This window comes from Pomacea canaliculata, linkage group LG13, assembly GCF_003073045.1.
Source record: "Pomacea canaliculata isolate SZHN2017 linkage group LG13, ASM307304v1, whole genome shotgun sequence".
NCBI classification, from domain to species: domain Eukaryota; kingdom Metazoa; phylum Mollusca; class Gastropoda; order Architaenioglossa; family Ampullariidae; genus Pomacea; species Pomacea canaliculata.
Window position 1 is genome coordinate 10,054,578 of NC_037602.1, and position 26,574 is coordinate 10,081,151.

The 26,574-nt window shown below is 40.3% G+C and overlaps 4 protein-coding genes across 5 annotated transcripts; all 4 read right to left on the bottom strand.

The window, feature by feature from the left end:
• Positions 1–470: 470 nt before the first annotated feature.
• Positions 471–17,210, bottom strand: LOC112554404. Its single transcript, XM_025222165.1, has 21 exons — positions 16,058–17,210; positions 13,859–13,883; positions 13,504–13,659; positions 12,901–13,118; positions 12,217–12,447; positions 11,415–11,620; positions 10,499–10,864; positions 10,027–10,149; positions 9,559–9,644; positions 9,238–9,355; positions 9,027–9,099; positions 6,511–6,661; positions 5,670–5,887; positions 5,140–5,296; positions 4,386–4,555; positions 3,653–4,032; positions 3,063–3,197; positions 2,693–2,778; positions 2,389–2,506; positions 1,686–1,758; positions 471–1,351 (listed from the first exon to the last, which is right to left on the bottom strand). Exons 3-21 carry the CDS (start codon positions 13,643–13,645, stop codon positions 1,136–1,138), a joined length of 3,267 nt encoding a protein of 1,088 aa, XP_025077950.1. The 5' UTR covers positions 13,646–13,659; positions 13,859–13,883; positions 16,058–17,210; the 3' UTR covers positions 471–1,135.
• Positions 5,646–6,826, bottom strand: LOC112554178. The gene is made up of 2 exons (XM_025221810.1): positions 6,511–6,826; positions 5,646–5,887 (listed from the first exon to the last, which is right to left on the bottom strand). The coding sequence occupies exons 1-2, from the start codon at positions 6,647–6,649 to the stop codon at positions 5,661–5,663; spliced, it is 366 nt and encodes a 121-aa protein (XP_025077595.1). The 5' UTR covers positions 6,650–6,826; the 3' UTR covers positions 5,646–5,660.
• A 393-nt stretch (positions 17,211–17,603) lies between the features above and the next one.
• LOC112554177 (solute carrier family 22 member 3-like) lies at positions 17,604–20,507 on the bottom strand. Its single transcript, XM_025221809.1, has 5 exons — positions 20,251–20,507; positions 19,213–19,298; positions 18,761–18,878; positions 18,300–18,372; positions 17,604–17,895 (listed from the first exon to the last, which is right to left on the bottom strand). The coding sequence occupies exons 1-5, from the start codon at positions 20,361–20,363 to the stop codon at positions 17,692–17,694; spliced, it is 594 nt and encodes a 197-aa protein (XP_025077594.1). The 5' UTR covers positions 20,364–20,507; the 3' UTR covers positions 17,604–17,691.
• On the bottom strand, positions 20,381–26,512 carry LOC112554176 (solute carrier family 22 member 8-like). 2 transcript variants are annotated; one of them, XM_025221807.1, is made up of 6 exons: positions 26,383–26,512; positions 23,083–23,233; positions 22,496–22,713; positions 21,708–21,938; positions 21,174–21,380; positions 20,381–20,734 (listed from the first exon to the last, which is right to left on the bottom strand). In XM_025221807.1, exons 1-6 carry the CDS (start codon positions 26,383–26,385, stop codon positions 20,417–20,419), a joined length of 1,128 nt encoding a protein of 375 aa, XP_025077592.1. In that variant the 5' UTR covers positions 26,386–26,512; the 3' UTR covers positions 20,381–20,416. The 2 variants fall into 2 exon arrangements, with proteins under 2 accessions (XP_025077592.1, XP_025077591.1); XM_025221806.1 differs by lacking the exon at positions 26,383–26,512 and adding an exon at positions 23,533–26,375.
• Between the last annotated feature and the right edge of the window lie 62 nt (positions 26,513–26,574).

Here is a 26,574-nt window from a genome sequence, read left to right on the forward strand (position 1 = left end):
ACGGCCTGGGTTATCTCCCTTTGGCGAAGGGCGGAGCGTCCATATGGTGCTACCTCTACAATCATACTGATTATTTTTGTTGGGTTTTAATGGTTGGACTCTAAAGCGATAGAAGTGTAGGTTTGCCCCACCCCCACTACCTTCAGTTTACTATATTTGTACACAGAAACATTAAAAACACATTTTGATTTGTCTGTTGCAGACGACGGAGTGAACACTCGATCGGCTGTTATCAGTTAGACGCTTGAAAATACCTATTATTTCCATTAAAGAAATAATGACCAAAGCGTTGTAGTTTATCCTGGTTCAGTGGGAATGTTTCTAACATACAAAAAATGGTTCGTTTCATCAATGTAAACATTCCAAAACTTACCTGTAGTTGATAGACAAAGGTGTACTGTTTTGGTCTATCAGGAGAACATTTCCAAAAGTGAGTTATTACAATAAATCAAGGGTTGTAAAACGCGTTGTAATTTATATAATCCTTTATTGCTTACAGTGACAAACATTACAGTGTCATTACAGAAGTGTTACAGTTTGCATTCTTTTTGATGTGATAGATGTGATATGATGATAATGATGGTGATGATGAAAAGGCATAAAGTCAAAGATTTGGAGGTTTCTTTGCCTTTGAGACATTTAAGTCAAGAGTAAATTTGTAGATGCATATCTTCATTATCATTCAAGAGTACGTGACAGTAAGGCAGTGTCGTCATTGCATTTTATATGAAAATTATTATATTACTATATTTCACGACTATTATTTTACTTTGTACATTATCATTTGTACAGCCCACAAAAAATAACTTAATATAATCATTTTTATTTTGTTTTTATCTTTGTTTTTGAAAAAATATGGCTGTCAATGAGTTCTTGAAATTACGTTAACATTTTGAAAAAGTAAGACAAGATTGCACAAGAGCACTTGCATTTTTGACCCAAATATCTTCAATTATTTGACTGCGATATAGGGAAGAAGAACTTGATCCTTTTGCCCAAAGCCTCGCCTCTGATTATGTAAGGAGAAGCAAAATGAACAGATGAACCAAAGATTGGAACTGGTCATTGCTCTCAGTCACTGTTTATGACTTTCGTGGTAAAGGGGTTACACATGATGTCATCAAACAAAAGAAACTCAGCATATCTGTTGCCCTGCTCTGGATTTGGGCAACAGTGCGTTGTTTTTCTCTTTCATTTCTTTCTTAGTCGGAATTTTACACATGGCTTCTAAATCCTCAATGGTTTGTGGTAATTCTCTACCCATGGTTTCAGGTAGAAAAACTAGACAGATAACCGCTAGGAAGTTCATGGAACCAAACATTGCCCCGGGCACCCAGACTGCGTACTTTGTCTGTGACAACAAAAAAGAAATCCGTTATTATTAAACATGTGTACAATATGGCGTAATCACTCAGTCTTCCACTGCACGTTGCTCTCTCTCTCTCTTCCCACGTCTTTGTTCACTCGAGCAGTACTGATGGGATGCACAGAAGGAAGAAAAGTATAACGTGTTTCACTGACGTGTTTCACTGAATCTGAGGACTGGGAAATTTTTAGGTTTATAAGGTAATGCAGTAATACAAGCTGGAAGAAAAAGTTAGTTTCTAAATCCTAGACCTAGCTGGCATCATGCTGCCTCTAATTTTTATTTAAAGTAAAACAGTCTCATTTAAGAAAGCACTCACCAGAGCACCAGTGAAGGGCGCTACTACACTTCCTAGTGTGGCGGCAACAAATGTTATTCCCAAAGCCATATTCCTGCAAAGAAATATTAATCGAGATATTCATTTTGACACTGTGGCGACAACCATTGCTATTCCAAAGCTGTATCTCTGGGGAGAAAAATCAGTCGACATAAAACACTTTAACACTATAGCTGGAAAATAGATAAACTATTTGCAGGCAGCTGAGAAAGATCCTATTTCTAAATAACTAGACACAATTTCCCCTTTCATGTTCCCTCTACATCATTTCAGAGAAAATGTACACAGGCAGGATGTGGTCAGATTGATCAGCAGTCAGAAGCTTCGAACGAACGGTCATGAAGTAGATATGTAGACACCCGCTCACAAAATTAACCGTCGAGAGTCTTCTCACCCCTTTCCTACAATAGTGGGAAATCAGCACTAAATGAGGTCCCATTTTTATATTAAAAAAAACCCAGTAAATTAATTAACCAACGGATACATCCATCTACGAAAGAGAATAAGAATGCTCATGGAGCGCGAGATGACATACACACTGTGTTCACACACACACAAACAGACTATGAACACTGCATACTTCTCAATACTACATACAGGTCACTATACTTCTGTTGTTAAGAGCATCCCTTTCGAGATCCCAATTGAAAAACGAAAACAGTCCTTTGCTTTTGAAGCCTTTTACCGAATATTTGTTGGGAAGAACTCCGGAGTATACAAGAAAAGAGAGTTGAAGGACCCTCCAATGCTCATTTTCCCGATCAGAGAGAGCACAGTTGCACATATCTGCAGGACATGCGAATCTGAAACACCGTTTGCCTACCTTGAACATAGAATGAAATGTATATTGTGACTTAAGTTGGTTACTGTACAAAAATATGAAAATAAATTTATGTTAATATCTAACACGTATACTTTTTTAAGAAAAAAATAGTTAAATAAACTGTCGTGGATATTGTATCGCTCATATCAAAGATGAGAAAAGTTACCTTCATAGCTGAAACAAATGCTGCTGGCTATCAGAGAGATTCCTACTGATATCTGGAATATGGCCAACGACTTTCGTCTTCCTAACCTGTTTGAAGTAGTGTCCAAAACAGACTTTATTGCTGTAATCTGGGGCTACCAAGTTCTTAGAGCTAAAAAGCATTCACTTATTTGCTTGCAAAAGATTTTTAGGTGTGGGGCTGACTACACCAAATAAAATAATTTATGGAGATCTTGGTAGATAACTAATATGTGTACTATCTAAAGTAAGGTGTATCAAGTATTGGGTTAATTTTCCACATGATATATTACCACGTAAGAGCTACAACATGATGTTACATATGCAGGATGGCAAATGTCGACTGAAAATACCTGTCCATCATCCCCATAATCAAAATGCAGGACGCCCCCTCCACAGCCGCGTTGAGGAAGATGTTGAAGTACAGACCTCCGACAAACATTGAGGACATGAGATAGAGAGCAAAGTAGGTCATACTGTTGAAACACCTGCACACGTAAGCACAACATCTCTTACCTCCCAACAATGACACCGGTAAGCAGTGAGCCATATAATAATACACGTAGGTCCATGGTGCTTAGTTTTCCCCAGCCTCGTAGGAAAGTCGTTATGGAATCTAACTCAGGCCAAAGGCCGAAAGACTGACTTCCGAAGCTTGCAGGAGGGATAGCCGTAGATCGAATGATCGGGGGAGGCAACCAGAGAGTGGGTCGGCCACCATTTTACAAGTTTTGCCCCTTAAATATATCAAACCACTGAACAGCTCGTTGCTCTGATATTTTAAAAAACATTTTGTAACATTTCTAACATTCACTTTTTTTTATCTTCTCCCAAGTTCTTTTCATTTCATTTGGCTCCGATAGTTTTTTAATTTTTTTAATATTTTTCTTTTGTCTTTCGTGTTTATCTTGTTTATTTTGTCCCACCATGGATGTTTACTCACCATAAGATAGAAGACATGAGGCAGTATACTCCGAGGCGTCTATGAGTAAACAAATCCCGAAACGTCAGCTTCTTTACCGCTTTCACCTCTTCAAGTCCTTCTTCCAGTCCAAAGTCAGGAACCTCTTTTCCATTTGACAGAGGGTGTCCTTCCCATGACATGTTGTCGACAGCCTTCTGAAGTTTGATTTCTGCCTCATCAGCAGTCTTCTGCTCATTTGACACGTGATTTATCTTGTCGTCTACGTCGCCCAGAGAGTTGAGAACATCAACTATCTGGCGGAAGTCCTTGCGGTTCCATCTAGCAGCTTTCTTCAAGACTTTGTGGATTTCCTTCGTTTTGCCATTTGCATACAGCCATCGCAAAGGTTCGTCAAGCACCTGAAAACAGGTGTTTTGGTGCAAAAGCTGGAGTCTTTAAAACAACCAGGATTTATGACAACAGTTATAGCTTTTCAATTTAACATATTTCTAGCGGCTGTAGTGGAAGTAATGATGGTAATGTGGTTTGGTAGCAATTGTGATGCTGCTGCACGATTTGGACGATGACTAGTGTCACTGTAGTATCGCTGTCCTGCACTAACTGAATGATAATTGTCGTTTCATTTACACGAATTCATTGATAGGTATAGTTTCACTTGCGGTCCTCAATGTCACTGATAACTATGTCACTAGAGTGTCAATGACACGAGATGACAGATGACTATAGTGTCGTTAGAATGTTATTGACGTACACGACTTGGATGATGACCACGACTGCAGACAGGGTGGCCGCCACTTGCACTGCCCGCCACGAGAAGAACCTCAGGGCATAGGCGACAGGGGCCAGTGACATGATGCACAGTGCCCAGAACAGGGTGCTCCAGAAGCCACTGGTGACGACACGGTGCTTCGTAGGGAAGAGCTCAACGCCAGCTGTAACTGCCGTCATACCCACACCCTGTGCGTCAACATGGCCGTTAGCAAGCAACATGTAGGTGGGAGGGAAGTCTCTCTTTATACACACACTTAAATACATGCGGACACGCACTATTTGCACTCAAACATACCCATATGAAAAAAAGATGCGTGTCTGTTAGTCTGTTATCAAATACACAACTTCACAGTTTTTTCTTATGTGCGTAAACACTCACAAGCCCACACATGGCATGTCTTTCCATTAGAATGCATTTAAAATAATTAATTGCTATTGCATTCTTTACCTTCCTTTATACCCATTACTCCCAACAAGCACGCACACACACAGAGAGACACAAATAATCGACGTTGTCCATGCATGATATAGTTTCCAAATATTCGTTCTGCACGATAAACATTGTTTACACGTTTACCCCCTGATAACCACTATTTACACTTTTAAGCGCATGCTTTCTTTCATTGCAAGCGCCGATTAGTGGCGGGTCAGGAGTCTCACCGAGCAGAAGAATCCCGAGAAGAACCTGGCGAGGGCAAAGACGATGTAGACTGGCGCCACGGCTGCCACAGTACTGATGACGGCAACCAGAAGGTTGTTAATCATCATCATCCTCTTGCGACCAAAGCGGTCCGACAGTCCCGGCAGGATGAGGGAACCAATCCCCAAGCCAAACAGGTTGAGGGATTGGGTTAGCGCCGCCAGGTGCTCGTGATCACACACGAGGTCAAACTGTCAACCCGATGAATCAGTCATAATAGGTTAGTTCAGAATTTTATTCATTAGTTTAGAAATATTAGAGTACGTTTTAAAATTGGTTAGTCGTAAATTCTTCAAGTAGTGTACAGGTTCAATAAAACATTTTTCTCTTGCTAACCATGCAGTGGGTCTCTGAGAACTAATCAAGACTTGATGGAATCTGCAGAATACTTCAACCTGGTTCCAAACTTATCCCTGGAATAGTTGTACTTTGGAGCAGCTAACTTTATTGTGGCTAGTTCTGACGAGGACAAGATCTTTCAACAGCACACACACAAAGGTACAGTTTTGAATGTTTTGTTCTGACATGGATAGCGATGTCTCAATATCTTTTCTTTCAACTGACCTCTGACACCAGCGACATGTCCTTCGGCATGTCGTACGCAAAGCCATAAAGACATGGATAACTTTGGAATGAGGTGACACCACTGACATTCCTGCTGATGTCGATGCTGCACGTACCATACTGCACGCTGACGTTGTCTAGATGGTCCGTGTGCAAATCGAATATAAGATGTTCGCTGTCGTTAGTCGGAGGAGCACATTTGTGGACAACTTCTTGCCCTAGACAAAAGAAAGTTTAGCTGGTAATGTGAAGAATAGGTTACTCCTACGACAAGCTAGTGAAAAAGGTAAGTGACGCACAGTTAATATATTTTAAGAAACATGCAAAAGTAGATTAAATAAGATATTAGACAAATATTATCTTAGAATTGTGGTAGCCTAAATTTGCTAACAAATTTTTTTTTTTACTTATAAGACTAATATTTAGTTTTTCCCAATCTTCGATTTCTTTCCTTCTTCCTTTACAGTTCGAGTGGAGTTATGAGAACCGAATACAGCGCCACACAAGCCTTGTACTGGTAGTGGTTACCTGCTTTCATCATTTATTTGTAAGAATGAATCTCTTGAGAAACAATAACGCCAAGAATATAATTATTCCTTAATTTAAACATTGTCGACAACTTTTGAAGACCTGTTTACTAGTTAATGTTAGAAATAAATTACACAAAACCAAAAAAGTTATTTTTGTAAAAAGTCCAGCTTAGTCACAAGAGAAAATCTTCGAACTATCCGCAATAGGATACTAAAAAATGTTAATAAACTTGGTATTGTGTACTGCTGTAGAATTTGATAATGTGCCCTGACAGTACTTATATGACTTTACAATTGTGGGACTCGTTTACCTGTAAAGACATAGCTGAAGACCTGATACGCATCAACCAGGTAGCTAAGAAAGTAGATGCAACACTGACACAGAGGGTAGAAGCCAAGAGGTCCCAAGGCGTTGAGCAAAGGGTCAATCTCGATGTGGTCCTTGGCCATGACGAATTTCAGCTACACAGCAGATTCGGGGGATCTCCGTGTGGTCGATACAGCAACCTCCACAGATGTGCTTCTCGATGCCAACGCCGACGTTCCACCTTCATCGACTCCCTGCCAGCGAGTTTAGACACACCGGGTGGAGGGCAATGGTCTTACCAATCGACTGTCCTAATTTTTAACATGACCACCGACAAAAGAGAGGTTACAAAATCGGGTTAACAACTTGAGGAAGTGGTTGTAATCAGCAACTGGAGTACTTGTAGGCTAAGAGTAACATTTAGAGACACCGGCAGTGCGGGAGTATCAAACCCATGTTACGAGTTTGTTACATGTGAAAACGTTCTGCTGTGTAAGACGGACTGAGGTTCCTTATCACCTGATTTCAAGCTGTATCCACATACAATTATTTTAAAAGTGTTATTTATTATTTTTAACCGTGGCTTAATAAGCAATATACCAGACGAAGTGGCTTTCAAAAAGAAAAGTTATAAATTTTATGCGAAGGTTTCAGTTAGTTTGCACAGAGTAAACACAGAAATATAGACCGCACCACGTGTCTGGTTATTTACTTCAGTGGAGTGTTGTTGTCTGCTCGTGTTGCTGAAGTATCCGAGATAAAAAAAAATATGAAACACGCGAAGTGACACACGGTTTCCAGACTAGGTTTCCATGAGTGTTTGTTGTGACATATATATGTACTTGTCTCGATATCTTTCATCTTTCGCCATCGAGGACCAGGTAGACACTGTGCTAGAGATAGTGTCACTTTGGACTGTAGCTTGGCTTTGGCAAGAAGTACACTTATCTTATCAGCAGTTCTTTGGATGCACGTGATATACCACGTGTAAGCTCCTATGCCAGTGAAGTCCTCATCACCTCGACATATCAACTGTTTGGCTACGAGTGGGACTTCGCTGCTCATAGTAATCCCTGTTCTTAAAGTACACAACTTATGATGGCGCCTACTGTACTTTTAAATCTGAGGTGGTGGTCGTGGTAGCAACCAGTTGTTGATCATACTGTGTCTGTGGTGTTCGTTTGTATAGGATCTTTATTGAGTCTTTAAAATCGGTGAAATAAATTAGTGTAAGTTCTCGACTTCTACAAATCATTGAACATAGGTTTCATGTTCTAAAGGATGATTTTAAAAACTGCGCTCATCACAAGATTCCTAAAATATGAAGCAAATAACCAACGAAGTAGCATGAGATAAAGGCTTGTAAACAAAACCAGGCAAAGATAAAGGTCACAGTTGTTACTAAAGTAAAATACACTAGAGGGGTTAATTAACCCACACTACATATATAGCTCTACCAAAGTTTAAAGTCTTCAAGATCAAAACGTAAGGATGTATTGTTATGAGGCCAAATTTGAAACTGCGTTGAAAGCTTGTAAAAAACTGGTCAAAAATACTGGTCATGAAGTAACAGTAAATATGTCACATATCAAAACTGTGTTCACATACTGGGATGAGTCTTAGGTGGTCTGTCAGCTACTGGTATCTGATTTCTTGGTACATCAGACCTGAGCGGGAAAGGAGGTGGGGTCACAAGCCCTAGTGAAGTAGGGGTGAGGGTGCGTGTGTGTCTGTGTGCTCAGTTGTCTCGACGTCTTTGTTTGTGCGGGGTTTTTTTTTTTACATTTTTATTCCACAATACAACAAATCAATCATAACAGAATTAAAAATTTAAGCAACATACATATACACAAACAACATAATATGCACATGATAATAAAAATAACAAATAACAAAGCAATCTGTCTACTACAATATAGGTACAAGCTTCATTAACACGCAATCTCCTCATACTCTGCTTAATAAAGAAGCAGGAGACACAAAAAGATCGGTTAAATACAATACAATTGTTTTACTGAAATGACAGAAAATTTTTGTTCAAAGACTTTCGTACGTCGGATCCATTAGCTTTTCAAAGCTTGATTCTTAGGCTTGACATCTTCAACAGTCTGCGGGAGTTCCTTGCCCATGGTCTCCGGAAGAAATCGGAGGAGAATCAGGGCGATGAGGTTGGATGTGCCGAACAACGCCCCTGGCGCCCACAGAGCGTATCGAGACTGAACAGACATCACCAACATCAAAACAACATCAACACTAGACAGACACAATATCAAAGCTACATCAACTCCTGACAGACACAGCCTTTCAGTTTTTATGATGTGAACATATTATGGTCATTATTTATGGCCATTGAATATGCTCATCATGAGATATGTTCATACAATAGTATTATATAGTATTATACAATAGTAGTATATAGTATCGGTTTCTCTTGATAATAGTGCTTTGCCTGTAGCCTTATATGAGCTTTTTTTAACAATGAGCATCATTCACTACTCTGACTTCTTCAAACAGACTTACCAAGATCCCAGCAAAAGGTGCGATCATCCCACCAACTGTAGACATTCCGTAGCATGACCCTAAGGCAAGGTTTCTACACAGAAAAGAGGACAGCAATGAATTTTATTTAATAGTGTATAACTTAATCTCTAATATCCTGATATCTAAAGCTGTGTTTGTCAACGTATACAATTGCTGAAGTTTTATTTTTATGTCGGTCGCAATCACTTACCTGACGTTGGTGGGGAAAATTTCAGGTGTGTACATGAACAGCGTGTTGAAAGAGGCACTAACACCAAATTTTCCCAAAAGGGAAAAAACTGTTGCAACTATCTGCAAGGCTGGCAACTCTGGAACGTTTACAGAAAAAATACAACTAAGAAACATGTAGGATGGATTCTCACAAGTGTGTGATAGAGAGAAATACTCAGCAACATTTCATGACTGGAGGTACAAAACAAGTGATGCGGTTTAGTCTACTCTGTGGTGTGTTTATTAAAACCTAAGGCCGTGTACACGTGTAGTCAGACAGCCATGCACCTAGACAGTTTACCTTGAAAACTGAAACAGATGCTGCTGATGATCAGCGACAAGCCAGTTACCGCATGAAAACCTGCTAAACTCTTCTTTCTTCCGAACCTGGCCAACAGAACATTATACATTTATTTCCCTTTCCCCTGTCTGTCTGCCTACCTGACTCACTCACTCCTTCGCTCTCTTACTTTTTCTTTTTTTCTGCGTGTACTCCTGTAAGCGAAAGATGAAAGCAAAGCAGCATATTTCTGTATCCATACACTTTCCAATGCTCAAAGACCTAATGAAAGTTAAGTTTGTGTCTCTCGTCGTGGGTATGCATTGTCTTAATACATAATGTAGGACTTGTCCTAATGTAACTCCGTTTGTCAGGAAGTGACAGCGGTTAATAACAATAAAAGACATGTTATTAAAGACGCCCACTTGCTTACATATGGCTCGATGACGATTTCGAAAATGTGTTGACCTGTCTGTAGATGACACCCACCTGTCCACAGTCACCACGATGAGGAGACAAGAGGCGCCCTCTACCAGCGCGTTGAGGAAGAGTCCGGTGTACAGGCTGGTGGCGAGGATGTCAGTCATCAGATACAGGGCGCCGTAGGTCAAACTGTTCACAATCCTGTAAACATGTAAACATGTTCAAGTGTTAGGTGAAGGTAGAGTGCGACTATGTCATTCTCTCTTTACCTGCCTCTCACGCGCTCACTCACCAACAGCTAACTTAATTAAATGTATTTACTTATGCTGGGATTAACTTCTAGGGTAGAACCCAGTTAACGAATTAGTTCGGTTGTGGGATATTCAGATCGAGAGTATATGTCATAGTTTTGAGACGTCTTCAAGAACTACACTCACATTTACCTGCTAAGACAAAATGTCAATATATACACTGACATTATATTTCAGCTAATAACTTATTCTTGAGCCACTGATATGCGCTCACCATATAACCCAGTTACATATCACATAGATCCTCAGGCGTGGGTGCATCAGCAGGTCTTTCCAGGTAAGTTTTCTGCACACCTGCTTCAGGTGCGTCTCCGACGTTGTCGACAGAATCCACAGCAGACGCCGGAAACAGATTGCTGTCGCAGTCGTCAGCTTCTTGTGGGTCTTTCTGCACGTGCACTGCAAGTTCTTTCTGCAAGTTCACTGGCTTCTCGCTCCCACTGACCTCGTGTCCAGCGGCTCCGACATTGAGAAAGACAGCGAGAACCTTGCGAAAATCTTTCTGGTTCCACCTGCAGGCTGTCTTCAAGAGACTCCTCGCTTGCTTCATCTTCCCATTAACAGCTAACCAGCGCAGAGGTTCGTAAAGTAACCTGGAACAGATAGTCACAGCGACGACGAATGAAGAATGAAAGTGATAGAGGATGAGGAGAAGGATGGATAGACGAGGGATATTTCTTTTCTTCGCATTTTCGCAATAATCACCCCAAGAGCTGCAGAGTTCGAAAGTTGAAATTTGTTTCATTCTTTTGGTTACTAGCAAAACATTATTCTCCAAAAATTGTATAAACATTTATAAACTTTCAGTCGATGTGTTCTAAAAGTGGAAGTAAATCTTTTTCAAGATTCTTATACCATGTTGGTTTGTTGCCCTTGAGCTGACGTTAAACACAGTTACAGACATAATGTTACAATATTTGTGATGGTAAAGTCTCTCTCATATGTAGTGAGAGCGAGAAAGATGACTAAACCGTTTCCTATTCTTAATTGTTACAAAATATATGTAAGTAAAACTATCTCTTCTATTTGTGTTTATGACGGTAATGTGCTAAAAACTATCTGATGGTGAGGTGATTTCATTCAAACTATGTGTCACTAAACTAAAATTGTATCTCCATCTTTGACTACGTGCCGTCGTCTTACACTAGTTGCAGGATGGTGATGGAGAAGGACCCGCACACTGCCAGCTGTAGTATTCTCCACGAGTAGTCTCTGAGCAGGTAGGCCCAGGGCACGATAGACATGATGCAGATGGACCACCACAGCGTGCTCCCGAAACCACTTGCGAACTTCCGGTGAGTGGACGGAAACACTTCTATTCCTGCTGTTACAGCAGTGAGCCCCACGCCCTGGGGAGACACGAAAACGTATACTCCATAAACAACCAAACCTCGGCATCCACATTTCCTAAAACTAAACTTTGCCGTAGCAAATTGAATGTGAATGGTATCTCACGCATTTTATTTGTGTATTTTGTTTATTTGTAATTTCTTTTATATATAAATATATTACGCTGACATGTAAAGTATGTAGATGCAGAAAGTAAGAAGAGTGACTGAACTTTGTCCAAAAAGTTCAAATTATTCTGGTTAGAATAGGAACTTTCGTACTCAGCGTGTAAATAAACACTTCCAGAAAGATAACTACTTCCTTCAGTCGTCTCACGAAACGAAATGAAGTCAAAACAAAGAAAATAAGTAAGACTGGAAGCAAGTTGTAATACGCTGACGTCACTATAGGAATCAGCAGTAACATTTTACAACCGTAATATTTCCTACTTTTCACCTTTCCTGCACTTTTTGTAAACAATAAATTGCGGGATGCATGTGCACTTTATCTAAATGAGTTGCGATGATCTGTGTTAATACTATGGGGATTTCTTTTAAAAGAATAACATTGCAAACACATCAATGTGAACAGAAATGTCATGCTTGCCACTGCTTACCGCGGCGGAAAACCCGGTGATGCACCTGGCCAGAAGGAAGACGAGGTATGTCGGGGAGAGTCCGGCCAGGATACCTCCACTCAGCATAAACATCTGAGCGATCATTAACAATCTCTTTCGTCCGAATCGGTCAGACAAAGAGGGAACAATTATACATCCCAGACCAAGGCCGCCATTTATTACCGTCTGGCTCAGAGCAGGAAGGGAAGCATGTTCACAGACCAGGTCAAACTGCACATACATGTTTGTTTATAAAATATAATTAAAAATTTATATAATCTTCGGAAACCATCTTGTACCTTCGTGCATCTTTTGTATGCTTTTTGGGAATATGACTGGACAAATGTTATTTATCTTGAATGACTGCAGGTTGATTAGGTAAATCAAATAACAGAAGGTGGATGCAGGTAAAATAACTAAAAATATAGATGACAAATGCAAACTGTCTTCTATAAGAAAAGAGCGAATTTATACATTCCTAAAGTGATTGTAAACAAGTCATTTACAGCGGCAGGGGTTAAAACATGTCAGACGAGTGACAGTAGAACGAAACAAAGACAAACGACATTGGATTAATAGACAACAAAGTTACAGTGGATTGATACAAAGACAATAACTGATAGTGGATTGATTTAGAGAGTTGAGAAGCGACAATGAAATGATGCAGAGCTCACGACTGTTCACCTCAGAAACAAAGGACCTGTAGTAATCGCCATCGTACTTCATGCCGTAGACGCACGGATACCTGCTAATCATCAACTCGTCGCTGATGTTCTTTATGACGATGATGTTGCATTTGTCGTAGTGGACTGTGGTGAAGTTGTCAGAGGTACCATGCAGTTCAGGGATGATCCAGTCACTGTCGTTGTTAGGGGGAGCACAGGTGTGAGAAACAGCTTGACCTGCAGGGACAGTAACTCGTTCTCACTGGCTGCAACTCTTCCACGATTCTTTGAACTTAAAACTTTCAAACGCTTATATTTCAAAATTACCAAAATTACTGATTACTGTTTCTTGAATTGTGTAACTGCCATGTGTAACCTAACCTTACTGCCGTAAAAGCCTTGCAGACTCGCAGATTCACAGACTTGGACACATCCATGCTCTGCCTATAGTCTTGCTCAAGCGATGATGCTTGCTCCAATATATTTACACCATGGTGATGATGCTTAGTCATTACTGCACCTTACCTGCTTCTGGCCTGTAAGGATGTGTATCTTTGTGCACCTGAGCTGCTTATAAAGATGCTAAGAAAATGGACTATGTTGTACCGTCGGTATTTCCTACCTATGAAGATGTAGGTGAAGAACTGGTAGGCGTCATGTAGGTAAGATAAAAAGAAGACGAGGCACTGAATGACCTGAAACTTTCCCATAGGCCCCAGCTCTTGCAGGACAAGGTCGATTTTTGCAATGCCACCTTCTGCCATTGTTTTAATCCTTGGGGTCTGTAACACAGTCAGTTAAAACATTGCCTTCACCACAGTGCTTCTGTTTCATTTATCAACAGTATCTCTCTCTTTTTAACTCTCAGTCATGTGTCAGTACTAAAATACAGTATGTTGCAATAGTACTACACTTACCTTTAGTACTACTGAAACGAAAAACTCCTGGTATAAAAGAGATTGTCCAGCAGGCAAGTTAATGCTTTCTTGAGGTCTAACCTTACTGAAAACAGCAATTTTAAGCGCAATCCCTACTTTTATGTTCAAAACAAATTTAACAAGTAGTGTTTATGAACTACTTTCAATTCTATTCCAGTGCTGAGTTGTCACATACCTTTATCTGTCTTTAGGTAACCTGCTGCCTGGGTACGTGTGCAGCTTCACCACCGATATATGGCAGCCATCTTGACTTTGGTTTTGACTTGTGACCGTTTCATGATTTATTATTAAACGAGATCAGGCTGGGCATGACGTGGAAATAATGTACAGTAGGTACCTTGAATTAGGCTAGAATTTTCTGGAATGAGATATCTTTATGGATGAGTGATGCGCCCATGGTGTAGCTCGCCATGAAAAAGGCGCAAATGCATGAATTAAGTCTTCACATTAGAGAGCAGCACGATGATTTCGACACGGCACATTATGATTTAGTAAGTGTCGTGTCATGCTCCCTCGTGCTGCTTTGTTTGAGTGGAAAATGAGTGTCATGACCGTGTGTGCTGCGACATGACATGACAGTGATTATCTCCCCTGATCGTTATGGCGACAAAGGAAATTGACGTCAGAGAAAGTGAAACAAAAAGAAAGGAGAGCGAGAAGACAGAAGTGAGTGGTCAGACAGGACAAGTGACAGTCAATGAAAAGCGACTGTGAGGATTCTGTTGGATACCAGACCACGGACGTGTATAGGAGGACTGCTGTCTGTCTGCCAAGACCAACGCTTAGCCTCTTGCGAAATTCTCTGCTGTTAGTCACGGCGAGCCTAAACAAAGAATGTGAATAAACCGGAAGCTATTTCGTCTAATGCCTCGTTTTAGTATTTAATCTGAAATGGGAATAAACTGGAAGATTTCTTGTCTCATGCCTCGTTTTAGCAGTTAGCTGGAAAAAATCGTCTGCCAGCATCCAGGTATATTAGTTTGTGACCAGACTGCTGTGGACTGTTTATAATTTTCTATACATGGCGGCTGTGAGGATCTGAACGGATGTTTTACTGGGTGTATGAAAGTTAGTTTTTTTCTTTAAATCTTTAAATTAACATCTGTGTGCTCTTCTCATGTCGGTGCGCTCGCTCTTCCTGGCCCTTGAGAGGGGCATCAAACAGGAAAAGACTGTTGTGTCTGTGTTTTCATGCTGGAGCTCCGAACCTCACAGGAAAACTTTCTACAGAAACGACTGTAGCAAAAGACTTCAAGTCGACATATGTTGTTATGGTTTTAGAGTGTGTATGAAATACTTTCATCATTTTTTGTGTTGAATAGTTTTCAAAATTTATTTCTGAAATTCGGATTTTTTTCTGGTGGTATTTTTTTTTTTTGTAACTGTAAACTGCGTGTGATAACACCCATTATTTGTGTTAGAGACTTTTACGATATGTCAGATGCAGCATATTTCTTTCTTTCTGTTCATTTATTTTTGCTTAGAAAATATTTAACATGCTCTAAATTTTTATTTTTAATAGGAATATTTATTTTTTTAAATCTCTTTTAAAAGTTGCTAGTCAGCTACGGATATATATATATATTTACCTTCAATTCACATTATAAAAGCAGACAGAGGAATATTTTCTAGCTTTACAGGTGGTTTATTACTATCAAAGACAAAGTCTTAGCACATCGAGGAATTCATTTACAGACATTAAGTTTGGCACATTAATAATTCAAAGTAGGCATACACATGTATGCACTACACGCACTCACGCACACACCCGCGAGTGAGCGCGCACGCACGTATGCATGCACGAAGAGAAAGAGAAGGAAAGACATGTTTCTTGGTAAGGCCATGTAGACTATTTGATCATAGTTAAACAATAACTCTTACGATAATTTCTGCGAGTGTTAATACAAAAATAACGAAATTTACACAACAACGTCAAAAGAGATAAGTAATTACAGTTTGAATTAATTATATACATTTCAGGCAAACAAACAAATTCAAGTTTGTATTCAATTTTGTACAACTCTTGTATACAATCATACGCACACACTCACAAACATATTAGTGACTTTAGTGCTTCTTCACACGCTCCCACTACAACGCACGTGATGTTGAATGGGAAAACGAGGACGAGAGGCAGATGAGGGGAAGGAGATGAGAGATGGGGAATGAGCGAGACAGAGTTTGCACAAGGTTCTTAGTCAAACCATACGTTTGCTAAATAAACCAAAAGCTAGATACGTTACGTGAAGGTCTGACACCCTGATGGTGCGTGGAAGGTCCTGGACTTGCAGCTTAGTCTTAGCTCGAGTAAGCAATGAATATGTTGTTTGTCTGCTTCATTAGTGCATTACCACGTGTCAGGACACACAGTGTTTTTTAAGGTTAATGAGGTTTCATTATCAGTTTTCTTAGTCATCATCTAGAAGTATTGCGTCTCATTTGTTCTGTCTAAACTAGACTACTCAAACTCCCTTCTTGCTTGCTGTCCACAAGTACCTCATCCGCACGCTTGAGAAAGTCCACAACTCAGCTGCTCGTCTTGTTTTCCGAACTCGCAAATGTAAACATGTGACACCACTTCTTCGCTCTCTTCATTGGATACCAGTTAAACTAGAATAGACTACAAGCTCTCAACTCTATGATATGATTTTTTGAAGGCTCTTCCCCCAGCTACTTTACTGAAATATTGTCTGTCCACACTCCTGACCGGAACCTTCTCTCCCCATCAGATTCACATTCTCTTTTCCCTCCCGCAAAGACAGTCACATACAAGGGACGTCCTCCCTTTGTGTAGCTGACCAGTGGAACTCTCTTCCACATCACATTCGCCACTCGGACTCCAAGGCTACATTCAAACACTCTCTGAAAACATATCTGTTGACAAAGTACTATCCCTGAAATACTATCCTTAACCCCCTTGTAATATTGCTCACCATCATGTACCTTCCTCCATTTTGCGTTCAACTCTTGTACTTCAAATCTTTATGTTGTTCAGTGTGTCCATACGTACCTCACTGTCCACTGGCTGTTATCTTTCATTTATCATTACTGGTCTTCACGGAGAGTGTTATCTATCTGGTCGTGGTGCTGCGCATTATAAATACCCGTTCTTATTCTTATTCTTACAGAATCAAGCTGTCCACTAATCTTTTATTGCAATTTGCTGATGGAAGGATAATAATAAAAAGAACCTTGTCGGTCCTTTGTGGTGGGGCAGGGTTAATAAATATTATATTAGTATTCTGATGCACAGCCTTTCGTGCAGAGCTATACAGACATCTTTTTAAGACAGTTCTTTGTATGTTCCTTGTCACATTAGCAAACTTGCTTTATCACTAATACATCAGGCAGTCCTCTTACAGAAATTGTTCTCAAGCTGCAGCAGCTAGTAAAATGAGACACGCCCGTCCAGAGCTTAAAACTTATTTTCTTTCTGGGTGTCTGTCGATGAAATATAAGTCCTTGAGGTCAGAATGAAACGGTTTTCTGGAATTAAGACTTTTTACTTCTTAAGTAATTTTCTAAATAAGTCCTCTTTTCTAGTTAATAAAATGTCGACACAATAAATAAGTTAATCTAAAATGTATTGACAAAGATTAGAAAACCAGCTGTGAGCTTACAGATTTCTCTAATCTTTACTGATGATAATGATGATGATGATGATGATCGACACCTTTAAATTGTACAGGGTTATATCTCAAACCAATCAAACCAGAAAAGTACAAGAATTATTTATATACAACCTACTTAGGATGATATAGCTGTTGTTGGTTCTATTACTAGAATTGCTAACAACAATAAGACGAAAAGGATAAGGCGAAATGATTTGTTACAAATCTCTTTTCTGGAGCCAAAGCAGAAGGCGACAGTTATTATACTGCAACCATTTCTTGGTCTGCTTCTGAAGATTTGCACTTCTGAACAGATGGGGACTTCGCTACACACCAAGCCTCAATGTCAGCAACAGTCTGTGCGAGTTCTCTGCCCTTGGTCTCCGGCAGAAGGCGCAGCATGAGCACCGCCAAGATACAGCAAGTGCCATAAATAGCGCAAGGCAACCAGACCCCAACTTCCGCCTGGTACGACAAACGATAATTTTTGAATGTTGTTGTAGACAGGATAATTAATTAGAATTATCAGGAAGGAATTGTGTCAAAAATATATATTTTAAAAAAAATCGTAATCAAAAGAAACGCATATGGTGTGATTATGTGTTCTACATTATTTACTCACACTCACTAATGCACGTGCACACAGACGTGAGTAATCTATGCAGTCAAATGCATGCCAATGTAGTGTGCATACGGAAAATTTATAGATATTTGGAACAAGCTAGAGAGAAATACAGGCTGGCAGAAATGAAAGCACACGGACAATCACATGAGCAGAGAAACAAAGAGTTAGAATTTTTCCTGTTTGCTAACAAGAAGAAATGCACAATGTTAAAGGAAGCTGATTAGCTAACACTCTCACACCCTACCAAGAAAGTTGTGAACGGAGCAAGCATCCCACCGAACGTCAATCCGGCCGTGGACAATCCCAGAGCAAAGTTTCTGAGCACAAAAGAAACTTGTTTTCAAATGATGACAATCCAATTTTGACAGGCTGCATGATACAAGACACAATTCTTAAAAAATTTTTTTATGATGACAAAGACATCGAGACCAATTAGCAACGTTTGAATTCTGCTTGCTTAAGAACCATTGTAATGCTACTTTGTTCTGCCTGAGCAATTCTAATATATAGTATATTTGAGCAAACAGACGCTTAAATGGTGTTGTGTACTCTTTCTATAAAACTATATGAATATAGTAAAATGCCTATAGGCTTTTTAAATAAGACATACTTTGTGCAAACGGTCCCGAAATATTAATTGTGTCAACTCTATTATGGAAAGTTAAAATAATACTTGAATACTTGTATGTATCTACAGTTACCTACCTTATCTTTGTGGGGAAAAGCTCAGGTATATACAGGAAAAGACAACTCGTCGATCCACCGATACCAAAGCGTGCGAACATAGCAAACACGGTTCCAAGTATATGGAGGATATTGCTGTCTGATAAACAGGAAACAAGAAATATTATGCGACAACCAAGTTTTTTCCCCTTTTTAAAATCATTTTGTTTTCTTGACTTGTTTTACTTGGATTTGTCTAAATGTAACGCATTGAAACTATGATAGTAAATTATCCCTTTCTTCAAAGTAAAAAGGAAATTTCCATTGAATGATTAGTTAAATGTTAAAAGTACATCGGGGACACACGTTATGTAGTAGTCAGAATGGGTCAATCATTTCTTAGAGTACATATGTTTGCTGGCCTGTATCTCATTTAATCATGGTGTGCCAATGTCAACCACGCATTCGAAAAAAAATTTAAATTGCGTTTGTACCTTTAAAGCTCACAGTAATACTTCTTGCTGTGAGACTTGTACCAGTAATAAACAAGAAGATGGAAGTGGTCAGCTTTCTTCCCAACCTGAAAATTACATCAAAAGGTGTCTTGAACGTTGAAATGATGAACGATGAGCTAAATGTTAATTTTTTTCATGTGGTGTTTGCATTTATTTGATAATTCTTTCACGGTCTTTTCCTTTCGAGCGGTCGCCACAGTTCGGCTAGCTCTCCTTTCTTGAATCAAATACTTGTTTTATTTTTTTTTGTTTGTTTGTTGCTTTTTTTTCTCTCTCGACGCATGATTTTTTTCTTTGCATTTCTCTAATTTTTAGAGGTCAGGATTTTTCGATGTCAGAAGACAATCAACAACCAAGCCATTTTCATTTCTAAAAAAAGTTCTCTTTTACTTGGAAACTTAAAAGAATGCTGCCGGCACATTAGAAAAATTAATTTGATGACACTACGCTTAAATACACCAACAGCAACGGTCATACAAGTGATAAATAATAATTTTTTCTGACACTTATTTGAACAATCTTGGCAATATTGCTATCATAAAATTATTTCTGATTATTAACTCTTATATTAGCAAGCAGGTCTGGCAAAGGAAACGCAGTTCACTTCTTTATATTCGCCAGAGAATTCCCCTTCTGTCAGCCTCGGCATAATTCTCCCACAAATGTGCCATGAAGAAGGGTCTTGGAGTGCTGTACCGTGTCACGTGGCCGAACTAAACAAGTTTTCATTATATTAATGTTGCCAGAAGAGGTCTGGAAGCTTGCTTTGGATGAGAGCATATGCCATGAGGAGTTGTCGGTCTTTTGTTAGAAAATTTAAGAGCAACTGTTCTACAATTCTCTTCTCTACAATAATGGTCACAAATCATCAGGTAACTGCTCCAAGAATGAAATGATTTCATATTTTTGAAGAGTTTAAGAAGGATCTTTGCAGGGTTAGACAACTACTAATTACACTGGAAAAAGCAGTTAGGGTTACAAATCATCTGCAAACTTTGTTTTGTGGTCTGCACCTACCTCTCGAGCAAAAAGAACATCAGCACACACGAAGTTCCCTCTATGAAGGTACTGAGGAAGAAGTTGATATACAGGTTTCCAGCAAGCGACGCCGTGTTCAGATAGAGAGACATATAGATCAAGCTGTCTACAAAAGAAACAAAAATGAAAACAAACAAAAATTTCCTCAGATGCCAGTTACTGAAGAGCTGCCTGATTGGAGTCTGTTGTTCGGTCGGGTCTGGAGGAATGGTTCTGACCAGGGAAGCTGTGGGGCTAACGTTTGCTCTTTTGTCGGCCGTTGCATCCAGGGTACCCTTGTCTGTGTCCCTCTTCTGTTGCCAGCTTCTTTGTGGCTTGCCGAGATTTCTAGCTGCAGGTCTCGAAACACGTCCAAGACTTCTGGAAATTCTTGTGGTTCCACCTGGCGGCCTTTTCCATAACCCTCAAGAACTCTTTGATCTTGCCAGCAGCAATCAGCCATCTTAGAGGTTCTGATAAAAAGCTAAAGTTTCAAAAAAGTCTTAGTTTCATTCTTTGATGTGCTTATAACAAACATCAGTACAAGATAATGAGCATGTACAGTTAACTCTGTTCGATAGACACTCAACCCAATGGCAAGAAATTTGTAGAGTTCAAGACACGGATGAAAGAAGTAATAATGTCTTTGAAAACTTCTCTCTGGCCTCTATCCTCTCGTCTCTCTCACACACACACACACTTGTCTAGCTGGCTGGTTATTTATCTGACGTCTGTTTTTTTTTATAAAAAAAAGACATTGATTAACAGAAACGTATAGATATGGATCACAAAAAAGTTTTGATTTAAAGAACTTTATAATCCTTATGTGTTTGTTTTCTTCTGCTTTGGTTATAATCCATACTAGGTATAAATTTGAGAAGGGGACGCCCATGGGATTTGTGTGTGTGTGTGTAATATCTCACATGATCTGTGGGATGACCACCAGCGGAGCTACGGCGAAGGCAAGCTGCAGAACTCGCCAGGACTTGTGACGCAAGACGAAAGCCAGTGGCGCCACCGTCATCATGCAGCCTGACCACAGCAGGGTGCTGCCGAAGCCACCCACGTACCCGCGATACCTGGCCGGAAACAGCTCCACCCCAGCCAGTCACGGCGATCAGTCCCAGACCCTGTCAACAGAGACTTGAACATCCCACCAATCCCTTACACACCTACTGTCCCACCAACGGTTTTCCCACCCGTCACAGTTTGAATGTTTGAATACCTTCCTATTGCCTCCTACTTATTTATATACACAGCTATAGTATGTGTTGTGACTAATCAGCTGCTCAACTCGTATTCTGATTCCAATCATCTTCTCTGACCTTACATCCTTTATCGTAACATCGAAATCGTCGTCAGACGATTGTCCATAACTAGCACACGAGGGTGGGTAGGAGGGTGGGTGATGCGAGGAAGCTGCATCTTGTCCCGGGTGATCAATCAAACTGACTTACCGGCGCGCACAAGCCAGCGGCGAACTTCAAGACGAGAAGGAGGATGTAGGAGGGGGTGAAAGACGCCGCCACAAACCAAGTCAGAGCCAGGAACTGACAGACGACCATGATCCTCTTGCGGCCGTAACGGTCTGACAAGGCAGGAAACAAAAACGACCCCAGGCCGGTTCCCAGAGAATACGCCGTGTGAAGAATGCTGAAGAGAGGAGCGTGCTCACAGACGAGGTCAAACTGCAACAGGTCACAGGGCAAGTAGGACTTGACAAGTGATATGTCGAGCGAGGCAGGAACAATTAGATTATCTTTATCTATAGTGCGGTGCCTTACTGATGTTCATTTGTCTTAATGATTGTCACTTAGCAGTCTGTGGTCATGTGTGTGTGTTTATCTGACCATTGATTGTATGCAAATAAACACGCCTCCGCCAGGATCCAAAATAACTTTTGTAGGAGTACTTCATTTGTGGTGAATTTGTAGACCATGTTTGATTCATGAGATTTGCTTCGGATTAGGGTTAGTTTGCATATTTTACCCCTATAAGATGTTTCAAATTTGAAACAATTCTATTACATAACCAGGCAATTATTATAAAACCACGAACTAATATCCCTGGAGAAGTGGCAGACGATTTTTTTCACTTAACTGCTAGAACGAGGCTGGGAACCACAAAACTACCGTTTTTTTCACATTTCAGATGAACTACTAAAAAGAGGCAGGAAACCACATAGGTTCCGGTTTATTCACATTCTTTGTTTGTCTTAACAATGTATCTCAAACTTTTCACTTGCCTCTGACATGACGGACGCGTCTTTAGGACGGTCATACTCCATTCCATAAAGACATGGATAGGTGCTAACGGTGATGGCACCACTGCTGTTGGTGTGGATGCTGATGCTGCATTCTTCATACCTTACTACTGAAGAGTTCTGGCTGGCGTGATTAAACTCTGTTATAATGACATCACTGTTGTTACCTGGCCTGGCACAGCGGTGAGAAACTGGAATACCTGATGGATAACCACACAGTCGGAAGATGAAGATGAAATCTGAAGGTAAACCGCCATCTCTAGGACCATCATAAGTATCATGACTAACATTATCACTAAAGCACTAAAGCACTATCCTAAATATCATCACTAACGGTATCATTAAATCATTTATTATCATCATCATCATCTACAAAAACCAGCGATTGTGTCTACAAATTTTGAACACATTGTCCAACCGACTAAAACGCATTGAAACAACTCGTAACATCTTTTGGCAGCCATAAACGGGATTCTAGCAAATACTTTCTTCCTTGTGTCTGTGTGTGTCTCCCTCTCTTCACGCTACCCTCTTTGGCCACTGACAACCCCTCAATCGATTACATTTACCAATGAACACGATGCTGAGAGCCTGGTAAGCATCCGTCAGGTAGACGCTGTAGAAGAGGCAACACTGGACGATGGAGAACAAACCTAACGGCCCAAGCGCGTTGAGCACCGGGTCGATCTCGGCGCCGCCTCCGCTCTCCAACTTCTCTGCCTGAAAATAAACATTTCATCGCCCAAGTCTCGCCACACATCAAAGCAGGAGTCCTGCGCTAAAAACTCGCCGAAACTTTATACTCCCTCTAGCCTGGGCTGCAGAGACTGAGAGGACTGATGCGTGGGAGGGATTTTGTAGAAGAGGTTGTAGATGGACCCACAAATCAGTTGGGAACCTCAGCTACCGAAGGACCGACAGTGTAATGTAAACTGTTAACAACAACAACAACATAGCTAGAACTGCAGACTTGTAGAGAAAAAAAAGATATTGGAGAGAAACAAACCAGTATTACTCACCAACATCGTTCAAGGTATATGCCGCATTGATGAATATTAAACAGAAGGCGTAGGCGAAGGGGACAGAATTATCGACCACGATCTTTAAGTTGTTACTTACTGCGTACATCCACTCTAAGCTACAAGTGGCCTCCCCTCAAGCTGACTTGTGACCACAGAAAGTGTTCCATCCTTACTTGGAGCCTGCTGTAAGCCACTGATCGTGCGAGGTGGCGGCGGATAAGAAAAATACTCACCATATCGATTGCCTGGGGCAACAAACGCTCGGGATCACCAATCATCTTTTATTCTATGAGAGAAGATTCTGATAACTGGGTATCCAGCAGCGGCGATAACGTGGCCATTCATCTGCCTTGTTTCACTCACCCACGGGCACATTGGCAGTAGACCATGCAAGATGAACTCAACAGTTCAAGACCTTGGCGTTTCCTTCTAGAACTAGTTTCTAAACTCGAATAAAATTTTAACGATTTTATGTTCGTATCTTAAAACCAGGCACTTTTGTGCCAAAATATAATTCAGTTATGAACTTAAATATATACAGTATGAATTATTAATGATTTATAATAAATAATTTAATTCGCTAATAGAAAACTTGTACACGGCATCATAGATTCATAAAGATGGACGAATAATTGAAATGGTTCAATGCCAGGAGGTCACACTGACAGAGAAATTTTATACTACACAATCTATTTATCTGTGGATAAGAGAGATAAATCGATATATTATTATTTACAAAGTATCAAATTTTGGGTGGTTTTAAATTCGAGATTCTATTAAGTGTATGAATCCGCGCAAGACGCGCCCGCTGGGTTATTGCGCAGTCTGAGCAGTTTTGTCTTCCTGCTAGCCTCATAATTGTCGATAATTCAATGTATCTCAGGAAAACACATTTGCATTGGGCCATAATTGCCTCCCCCTTTCGCCCATCAGCTCCTTGTTTTATTTCTTTCTTTTTTTTTCCCCTGCTCCTCCCTACCGTGCCCAACAAATTCTGTTTGCTGTTGGAATTTCCCAAAGCAGGACAAATTGCAGCCGGCCATTCTCAAATCACTGAGGGCAAACACGAACATCACGCAGTTGTTTGACCTCAGATTTGTACCTAAAGTTGGGAAAGATTTGTATAGCTGAAAAACACCTTGTTCATTGTTCGAGGACTTATCTGGTCTCTCAAGTCAAAACAACACACTCCCTATTGTCAATCAGAGACCTTAGATAACTAAGATCGGGTTCAGTTCCGGTCGAGAGAAATGTTAAGACCATTGCATGGCATAGTCCCAAAAGAGGCAAAATTGCACTAATTTGTCATGTTTTATGTACAAACCAGTGGAAAGGCGAAACCCAACCATCTACTTCCACTGTCTTTTTGATTCCTTAAATTCCAGCCACCAACTGGCTAATGAGTGGACAAGAAATTTTTCCAGTAGTTGGCCAGAACAAGCCTCCAACCAGTGACCTTACTCTTCAAAGTTGATTAACTGACAGCATTGCTAAGGAAGCTCTCTGTAGGTGTTAAACAATCTCCACCATCCCCACCTGCAGTTCCTTCTTCACCCCTCCTCCCTGCAAGTCACGGGACAACCCCCGAGACAAGAAATCGAGGGGAATGTGTGCTACTAAATCAACATTAGGTTCACTTGGTGCAGTTTTTCAGTGCCTTCGACCTTTCTTGTGCTCTTGGTATTTTGGTAATCGATAGAAAAGTTTGCGTGAAAAAGTGTTTTTCATTTAACTCTCCACTCATGTGCAGTCCTTAGTTATCATAACCTGTTTGACTAAACTGCAAGTTTTTCGGCAAAAAATCGCTGAAACGTGTGCAAAACCTAAGTGGTAATGTGTGCCAAGTGTGAATTGTCTGCAAATTATTCAGTTCGTTTCAAGAAGGACTACATATTCAAGCGAGAGCACGTGCATAAAATGTTTATCTTACTGTTAAGATACTGTACCTCTGTGAAATCGAGAAAATAATGTTGCTAGACCTTGTATTCTAGTGACAGTGAACTGTGGTTGACTGTAACTATAACATGACATGTAAAAGTCGTTAGAAAACCCTTTCCTTCCCCCTCATATTACCCACCCCTTTATAAGAAATCACATACCTATCTGCTGGAGGGGTAGAGAAATGATGGAGGGAAGATGGAAGTTTTCTAGTTTAAGCTTTAAACAGACGGGCGTGTGCCTTAAACTCCTTGACTACAAAGACTCCCTCAAGGAAAAGCTTTAAGATGCACTCGGAGGCCGGTGTAGCCTGGCAGGTCAGTGATCCCGTAACTGCCACAAGCCATAAACATATCAGCCTGGTGTGTTGAGTCCACAGCCCGACACACACACACAGACAGGATGGCGATAACATTTTCACGACCGCAGACGGCGGCATATACATTGTCATAAAGAGGGCAATATATATATATGTACTCTTGTATCGGGGTAGCTTGTACTTCTGGCAGTTATGTTAAGCATGTGCTCATGTTGTTATGCGTGTTACCTTTTGTGTGTGTTGCATTAGAAGTCGTTCATATATGTGTTTATAGTACAATCACATTGTTGGCATGGTGTTAGCATAGTGTGTAACTCACTAGATTTATGTACATATACATAGAGTTGGTGACATACAGAGAGAGAGGGGGTAGAGAGAGAAAGTCATTTGTAGTTTTATCTCGTAAACATGTCCTTTCATGATCTTTCGCCCCACACTGGTTTTTCAAGGTCCGCTTTGTTTGCCTTTTCACAACTTTTATTATGAGAAAATGTTGGTAGCTGCATTGAACTGTTCTCATTATACTCGTCTGGCCGCTGTATTGTTTATTATAGTTATTATAGTACCGTTACCTAATTTTGTGTACCTACCATTGTTTGTTGCCTTCCCTGTCAGCCCGACTGCTACACTCGATATTGTGATATCTGTAGACTTCAGTGAGGACTGATATCCACCTCCTGCACTCAGCTGTAGTGTTACTTATTTGTGATGCGTAGATTATTCTATTCACCTCAGTCTTCATGAGGTCAGACGGTGGCCAGCTAGGTCATCGTATATTGTGT